This window comes from Quercus suber, unplaced genomic scaffold (genome assembly GCF_002906115.3).
Source record: "Quercus suber isolate HL8 unplaced genomic scaffold, Cork oak 2.0 scaffold_163, whole genome shotgun sequence".
Lineage (NCBI taxonomy): Eukaryota > Viridiplantae > Streptophyta > Magnoliopsida > Fagales > Fagaceae > Quercus > Quercus suber.
In genome coordinates, this window is record NW_027069624.1 from 1,008,225 (window position 1) to 1,017,280 (window position 9,056).

A 9,056-nucleotide genomic window follows, 5' to 3' on the forward strand; every position below is an offset into this window, starting at 1 on the left:
ACTTGTAACTTTTATTATATATTATATGATATGATATGAATTAGTTAAAAATGCATGTGATAAACATAAAAAAATTGATTTAAAAGTCTAAGTTAAGAGCATTATAACTCAACTTGTTAACATTTTTTAATGTGTCTATGACATCCAGAATTCAAATCACTTTGTCATCTATTTGTAAGCATTTTCTCAGCAAACAAAAAAAAATGCCATCCCAACAATATTGCCCTCCTTCGTCAGGAATGAATCTAGACACACTGTAGTCACTATTCACAATGACATGCCGAATGGAGCGAGAGTGTAATAGTCTATATAGACTACTTCAAGGAGGGCCCCTGAACTCAAACATCACTCTACCTTCAATGACGGGTCAAAACTCCAATCATAATCATTATTTAAGTAAGTGGATGAGTTTTTTTGTTTTTTTTTTGGGTGAGAATAAGCAGACGAGTAATTTAGGATTCCCGTGCAAATTGGACTCAAAAGTGGACTGTACTAATTAATGTGATAAATTTACCAACTTCTTTTTAAAAAAAAAGTAATTTTATAGCTATGCAGGGGTTTAAATCCTGAAGTCTCCGTTAGAAGCAGTAAAAAGGGCTGAAGTCTAAGTCAAGAAGCCGTAGAAAGTGCCAAAGTCTCCGCTGGGAAAAATTATTAGGTACTTTCGGATTATTATAAATGTGTATTTTCTTATCTCACATGAATGGTGAGTATCACTATGAATTTAATTAGTGAGACCCACCATTCATGTGAGAAGAAAAAATACGCATCTATGATACTTCGAAAATACACAATAGTTTTCCTTCCGCTAGAAGCACTAGAAAGTGCTACAAACCGTAGCTGAGTTACAAAGCACTTAGACAATCCATCTACTTAAAAGTGAATAATCAGTGTACTGTTTTCGTATTTTTTGTTCTATTTATTTGATTGTAAAATGTTTTACAAAAAATATTTATAGCACTTTACCGGCTTCATTCTAAAATTTGACCAATCCAAATAACTATAAAATTCTTTGTAAAATGTTGTAAAATGTATTATCTTTATAAATTTGGTAAAACATTTTATAAAAATACACAGAGGATCTCCCCCATCTAATGGTTGGGTTGTTGGTCTAATAGTTGGTGTTGACAATCCGACATCTAGAGCTGCTGGTATTGGCTTTTGATCACCAGACTTCTGACACTGGCAACTACGGTGATTAAGCCACTAGTTTTTGTGATTTGTATTTGAAAATTTTTACAATTCACACTAAATATTTGAAAAATTTTATTGAAAATGTTTTAGAAAGTGAAACAAACAGAGCTTTGAGGTGAATAATTTTATATTGCTACATTCCAACCTCCAACCCCTAATTTTTGTAATCATTTTTTTTTTAATGCACCTTCCATTAGCATTAAATAAAAACTGGGCCATGCTACTTGCTAGCAAGTGTTCTAAAGGGACATGTTAAGAATAATAAAGATTTAATTATGAATTGTAATATATAAGACTGTCACGAGACAATCTCATCAGACATTTCTCTTACATGTGGGATTCACATGCATGGAAACCATAAATATTTAAAGAACGATATTTTTATAAGACCGTCTCATAAGATAATTTTTCATTTTTTTAAGAGAATTTTAACATATAGCGTTCACTTCTGATAATAGTTTTTTATCATTAGACAAAAACACCAATCGATTTTTAGAGTAAGCAGAGATTGAACCATAAATCTCTTATTCAACTATTAAATACTTTATTAGTTGAGCTAACTAGAACTCACAATTTTTCCATTAAAGAGGACTGAGTGATTTCTTGCTAATGCTAGCTATGGTCTAGAATAAGGATTTCTAATGTAAATACTTTTTAAGGTCATATATTTTAGATCNGGGTTATTAATTTTTTTTTTTTTTTTTTTTTTTTTTTTTTTTTTTCTTATATATGGTTGATGCTAGGGTTTTTCTATATTTTATTTGGCGGCGTTGTAACTTCTAAGGCCAAGAATCGTTGTTTATTTGGGCTTTTTTTAATTGGGTTGGCTACCTTAGTAGTTTCAATGGCTGAAGATACAAAGCTAAATCTAATTACATTATACGTTACAGCCCATGGATGCATGTGAAAGCCCATTTATTTTCATTCTTGATAAGAATCCAATTTTGTTTTTTTGGAAGCTATGTTTTCATTTGGTTCTAAATTAAACAACATGCTTATTTACTATTCAGTTTATTTTTGCTACTATTCATAAGTCTCACCGTATTTTTTGATACTATTCATAAGTCTTACTATACTATTTCAACTAACTTTTACCTTTATCTACAGTACTATTAATAAAAAGTTTTCAGTTTTAGCAAAATAAGCAGATCTCAAACAGACCCATATATGATTCTTATTTTCATTCTATCTCAATATTTGAAAGGTTAGCACAAACATGATTTGGGACACTACGGGCCTCTTTATTACATGTGTTTAAATACTTATTTTCAGTTTTTAAACAATACTACACGTATTTTCACATACTTTTTTACTTATAAGTATTTTCAAAAAATCAAACGACGTCACCAAACATCCCCAATACCTCCAAGAACCTATGATTTGGGACACTTATGCCATGTCCTACTGTAGCAAAACATTAAGGATCTGATTGAGATTTGCTTATTTTGCTGAGACTAAAATTTTTTGTTGAAAATGCTGTAAATATAGGTAAAAATTAACTGAAATAGTATAGTGAGACCAAAAAAAAAAAAAAAAAAAAAAAAAACAAACAAGAACTTAGTAACCCTTCACAAACAGGTTCTTGAAAATCATGGAAAACCCAAGATTTTTTTCACAAAACATTCCAGAAGACATCGTGCATGACGTACTAAAAAGACTCCCCGTCAAATCTCTACAGCGATTTAAGTCTGTATGCAAAACATGGTGTTCTTTGATTTCAAGCTCTGAGTTTGCCAAAGCACGCTATGACACAGCCAACGAGCCTAACGACAACATGACCCTTTGGAGATGCGGCTGCATTGAGCAACGTGAAGATGTAAATTCTGGTGTCTTCTCCGCCTGGCTTAATATCATAGATTACAATGGCTTCATGCTTGAAGCGAAATCTCTCGACTTGTTTATTGTTGGAAGCGAAACGGCAGAGATCTTGGGCTCTTGCAACAATTTTCTACTTGTTCATTGTTGTTATTGTCTTTATCTGTGGAACCCATCTTCTGGTTCACATGATATGTTTGAATTAGACTATGATATTTTGGATGATTCTTGTGGTGTATCACTCATGTGTGGACTTGGTTATGATTCTTCCTCTGATGATTACAAGGCTGTGTTGGTATCTCATACAGTAAGTCCACCAGGCTCACCCAACGATGATGATTATATTTTTGAATCTTTATCCATCTCTACCTACTCCTTCAGGACCAATACTTTGAAAGAAATTGATGACAATGAATTTCCTTACAATATTGATTCTGACACACAAGGGGTTACTTTGAATGGAGCTCCCCATTGGGTTCTTCGCCGTGAAGAATATAATAGGGAAGTCAATTCTAAATCTTTAACAATGGTACTGGTTTATTTTGATCCGGCTAAAGAACACTTCTATGAGTTGCCATTACCATGCATGTTAGATAAGCATTCAGAGTTTGAGCTGGGGGTTTTAGGTGGATGCCTTTCTCTATCATACTATCCCAATGGAAGCCACTTTGAGACTTGGGTAATGAAAAAATATGGGGTGGAAGAATCTTGGGAAAAATTGTTTGTCATTCCCTATTTTGAGGAGCATTTGAGGCCAATGTGTTTCACCAAAAACGGTGATGTTTTAATGGAGGAGAACGGAGAGAAAATAGTCATCTACAATCTTCTAAACAATTCTAAAAGAACCGTGATCCGAGAGTCAAATTATTGTGGGTTTGGATGGTGTGTATATAATGTGGAGAGTATGGTTCTTCCATATGACGAGCAAAGGTTAAACCTTTTTCACCACAATGATGAATTAGCAATGAACACAGAATCAGAAGAATTTGGTGGGTCCCTTATGAGCACAAGATCACAACACAGTGATGGGAAAAGGCAGAAAAGAGAGAATAAGTGCAAAAACAAGATGAGATCATTGTCAACGTTTGCAAGGTTTAATATATTTAGAAGAGGGCTACTCCAATTTTCAACTTCATTTTGGAAGTCCAACAAAAGAAGGAAAAACAATGGCAGGATTTAGGCTTTTTTTTTGGGTTTAATTAGTAGAAGATGTGAGGAGAATACAAATTAATGTTAGTTTTAGATAAGTATTTAGTAATTAGTATTATCAAAAACTTTATAGTTAGTAGTATTATCGTGTCATGGTATTAAATTAATTAATATATATTGCTTCAGGTTACTTCATTTATTGTGTTTATTTATGGTTTAAAGTGCATATGTTGCATTATTTATTTTTGGTGAGGGATCACCATTTAAATTAAGCTTACAAGGTTGTGTATATTGAGAGCAACCTTAGCAAAGATTTTAAGGAGGCGAACCCTTATGGGGTCTAAATTCTTTTTCATGCACTTCTTATTTTATATGAAATCTTCCGTTGTAAGTTACATAACACACCCAATTAATTTCTTGAGGATGGACTCATATATATGCCTTCATGTAGCTTGCAAATTCAACAGATCTAGCTAGATTTGTAACTCCTTTTTTTTTTCATTAGTATCCTTATCATCTCCCTTATTTGAAATCCATATCTACCAAGGGTACTAGAGTTTAGGTTGCCCTATCATCATATCACTACACCCATCTCACCCAACAGTAGTTACTACAACAAAAGCAAGAATAGTGATCCCTTTATACTCTTTTCGAGACCAATAGGGAATACATTAATAGCTATGTAATTTCTTTTTCTTCTTTTTTATCAATTCAAGTTTTTTTTTTTTGACAAAGTAATAGTTTATCAATTAGTAAATTTGAATAGATAATCAATAAATACTTTATTTATTTTATGGTTTTGTAATCATGGAAATTAGAGTACTGTTAGAATCACAACTTTTACCACAACTTGCTGACATGGCAGGACGCAAGTGGTGGAGTTGTGGACCCACCACTTTTACTCCAACACTCACATCTTGCCACATGAATAAATTGAGATGAAAATTGTGGGAAATGTTGTGGTCTTAGCACTTAACACCCAACTACATTTTGGTAAGTTTTATTTTATTTTCAGTTTGGTCATGTAAGCAAGGGAGTTAATTTCGTCCGTTTCAGTTTTGCTAGGAGAACAAAATGTTTGGATACCAATTGATATGAGTGTACCATTTCAGAGTTACCATTATGAGGTGGTCAATTTACAAGTGATGGAAAAAAATGATAAGTTTAAAGTGGCTGTCCACCACTTACATCAACCATCTTATCAAGTTGTGGCAAAATTTTCGATAAATGATGTCTCCCTTGTGGCAAAAAGTTATGACCTAGGCAATGAAGGAATATGGGGTGGAAGAGTCTTGGGGGAAATTGTTTATTATTCCCTGTTGTGATCAGCTGGGAATCATTTGATCCCCCACTAGTCCCTATTGTGATAAGCATTTGAAGCCACTGTGTTTCATTGCAAATTAATGGTGAAGTTTTAATGGACATAAACAACAGAATAGATGCCTACAATCTTCAAAACAATTGTAAAAGAATTATGGTGGATTTTATGAAGCCAGATAATAATCAAGGGTTTGAACTCGGTGAATATGTGGGAGTGGGAAGTATCATTTTTCTGTATGTTGGATTGACTGTCTTCACATTAAAAGAATTTGCAAGATCACAACTCAACATTGAAAAAAAAAAAAAAAAAGAGAACAAGATGAGACCGTTGTCAAGAACTTATTTTATTGTAGTATTCAATTAATATTAAGCTCCTTATTATGTGTTCCAAAAAACAAAGCATTGATTAACTTCAGTTTTTTTTTTTTTGGCTATAATTACGCATTTTATTTGATTTCGGGAAATCATTTGCTTTTCCAATTGTTTTTTTCTAGCTTCAAGTTGCTTGCAAACCAGGACTTACTAAATTTATCTATTAAATTATTCTATTAAGGGTACAAGTGCAAGGAAGAAAAAAAAAATTAACAATTTTGTGTCATAGTTAACTGTTTAATATTGGAGATTATTTCAGGGGATAAGGTTCCTATTGCAGTACTAGGAGTTGAGATTGAGAAAACTGCTCCACCCGAACTCTAGAAATAGTATGGCGGGCCTTAACTTCTCAATCTAAGGCAGGAAGAACAAATACTGATTCATCATTCTTCTATTGAGGGTTGATTGGCTTAGGCTGCATTTAATTTTGTACATATTGGAATAAAACCATGATCCTTTTAGCCTAAATTTCATACTTTTAGCATTTGTTTCATCTCAGAGTATTTTTCTTGGTTTTCTTGATGAAAGAATGAACGATACATAACAGAGTTTACACTCTCACTAGTATTGTGTTATGTGGTAAGGCGCTTATTGATGCATGCTCATGCCATCATCACTAGATTCCTTTTGTATTGGGATAATATTTTTGGCTTGATAAGTTAGAATTTTTTGCGAGCTAAAGTGTGTGTGCACTTTCTCATCCTTGGTGGCTCTCTTAGAGGCTGTTTGGATTGGCAATTTTCATAACTCAATTCTCAGTTTTCATAACTCAATTCTCAAAAATGGTGGGACTCGTAGCAAAATACTCATTTGCCTGCACCAATACTCTATTTTCATAACTCTATTTTCAATACTAAATTCTCTACTTTTTGAGTTATGAGTTGTAAAAACTGAAAATAACTTTTGGTTGTTTTCAGTTTTCAGTGACAAACTTGTAAATACTATTACAAATCCGGTCTCACAGTCAGATTTTTGCTCCCTCTTTATCTTCTTTTCTCTTTTTTTTTTTTTCTTTTCTTTTTGTCTTTCACGGGTCTGGGACTGTCTGCTCCTCCTCCTCTTCTTCTTCTTCTTCTTCTTTTCTTTTCTTTTCTTCACTTTCTGGGCCTGGTTCTTTTTTTTTTCTTCTTCTTTTCTTTTCTATTCTTCTTTTCTTCTTTTCTAGGTCTGTTCTTCTTTTTTTTTTCCTTCTCCTGGTTGGCTGTTCGGTTCCTTCTTTTTTTTTTTTTTTTTTTCTTTTTACAGTGAGTATGGGTACTGAAAAAAAAAAAATGCTCTGGGTGACAGGCCATGGGACCCACAAATAGTGTGAAAAATATTGAGTAATGAAAAATGAGTGATAGTGCCAAACGGGTGTGAAAAATTAAGTAATGAGTTATGAGTGATGAATGATGAGTGATAAGTGATGAAAATTGAGTGACTGAAATTGAGTGACGAAAAAAATTCATCCAAACAGCCTCTAAATGTTTGCTACAGTCGACATGTGGAGGTGTAATTGTCCCAAATCATGTTTGTGTTAACATTGAGATAGAATGAAAATACGAATCATATATAGGCGCCCCACCCCAAAAAAAAAAAATTGGATTCGTATCAAGAATGAAAATAAATGGGCTATCATATGCATCCATGGGCTATTACGTTTGGATTTAGCTTCGTATCTTCAGCCATTGAAACTACTAAGGAAATTAAGAGGCGACTTCCAAAGATACAAACCCACTAAAAAAAAAAGCCCAAATAAACAAAGATTGTCGGTCTCAAAAGTTACAACGCCACCATATAAAATGGAGAAAAACCCTAGAAACAACCATAGAAGAAATTAGAAAACCAAAAAACCAAAAAACCAAAAACCTAGTAACCCTTTCACAAACCGATTCTTGAAAATCATGGAAAACCCAAGATTTTTTTCACAAAACGTTGCAGAAGACATTGTGCACGACGTACTAAAAAGACTCCCCGTCAAATCTCTACAGCGATTTAAGTCTGTATGCAAACCATGGTGTTCTCTGATTTCAAGCTCTGAGTTTGCCAAAGCACGCTATGACAAAGCCAACGAGCCTAACAACATGACCCTTTGGAGATGCGCCTGCATTGAGCAAAGTGATGAAGGAATAAATTCCGGTGTCTTCTCCATCATAGATTACAATGGCTTCATGCTCGAAGTGAAATCTCTCGACTTTCCTACATGGTATAAAAGCATAACCCCTGAGATCTTCGGCTCTTGCAACGATTTCTTACTTGTTTATTGTTGTCCTCATCTTTGTCTGTGGAACCCATCTTCTGGTACACATAATATGTTTGAATTTTACAGTCATTTTGACCTGGATAATATGCTCATGTGTGGACTTGGTTATGATTCTTCCTCTGATGATTACAAGGCTGTTTTTGCATCTCATTTAGTAAGTCCACCAGGCTCACCCAACAGTGGTTATAGTTTTGAATCTATCTTTATCTCTCACTACTCTTTCAGGACCAATACTTTGAAAGATATTGATTACAGTGATTTTCCTTACAATTTTTATTTTGACACACAAGGGGTTACTTTGAATGGAGCTCCCCATTGGGTTCTTCGCCGTGAAGAATATGATATAGAAGCCTTTTCTAAATCTGTAACCGTAGTACTGGTTTATTTTGATCCGGCTAAAGAAGACTTTTATGAGCTGCCATTACCATGCATGTTAGATAAGGATTCAAAGTTTGAGCTGGGGGTTTTAGGTGGATGCCTTTCTCTAACATACGATCCCAATGGAAGCCACTTTGAGACTTGGGTAATGAAGAAATATGGGGTGGAAGAATCTTGGGAAAAATTGTTTGTCATTCCCTATTTTGAGGAGCGTTTGAGGCCATTGTGTTTCACCAAAAACGGTGATGTTTTAATGGAGGTGAACAGAAAGAAAATAGTCATCTATAATCTTTTAAACAATTCTTATAATCTTTTATACAAGTCTTATAAAAGAACTATGATCTCAAATATAGAGTCAGATGACTTATATTATTCTCGTGGGTTTGAACTTGGTGTATATGTGGAGAGTGTGGTTCTTCCATATGATGAGCAAAGGTTATGAACACAAGATCACAACACAGTGGCAGAAAAGAGAGTAAGTGCAAATACAAGATGAGATTATTGTCAACATCTGCAAAGGTTTAACATATATAGAAGAGGGCTACTCCAACTTTCTACCTCATTTTGGAAATACAACAAAAGAAGG

General features: G+C 33.8%; 2 protein-coding genes across 2 annotated transcripts; both read left to right on the forward strand.

Moving 5' to 3' along the window:
* The first annotated feature begins 2,756 nt into the window (after window positions 1-2,756).
* On the forward strand, window positions 2,757-4,490 carry LOC112003751 (F-box/kelch-repeat protein At3g23880-like). Its single transcript, XM_024035957.2, has one exon. It carries the CDS (start codon window positions 2,786-2,788, stop codon window positions 4,187-4,189), a length of 1,404 nt encoding a protein of 467 aa, XP_023891725.1. The 5' UTR covers window positions 2,757-2,785; the 3' UTR covers window positions 4,190-4,490.
* A 2,974-nt stretch (window positions 4,491-7,464) lies between these two features.
* Window positions 7,465-9,056, forward strand: LOC112003750 (F-box/kelch-repeat protein At3g23880). The gene has a single exon (XM_024035956.2). It carries the CDS (start codon window positions 7,734-7,736, stop codon window positions 8,910-8,912), a length of 1,179 nt encoding a protein of 392 aa, XP_023891724.1. The 5' UTR covers window positions 7,465-7,733; the 3' UTR covers window positions 8,913-9,056.

Coding starts and splice junctions, on each gene's coding strand:
- LOC112003751 (XM_024035957.2), top strand. CDS start 2,786: ATGGAAAACCCAAGATTTTTTTCACAAAACATTCCAGAAGACATCGTG.
- LOC112003750 (XM_024035956.2), top strand. CDS start 7,734: ATGGAAAACCCAAGATTTTTTTCACAAAACGTTGCAGAAGACATTGTG.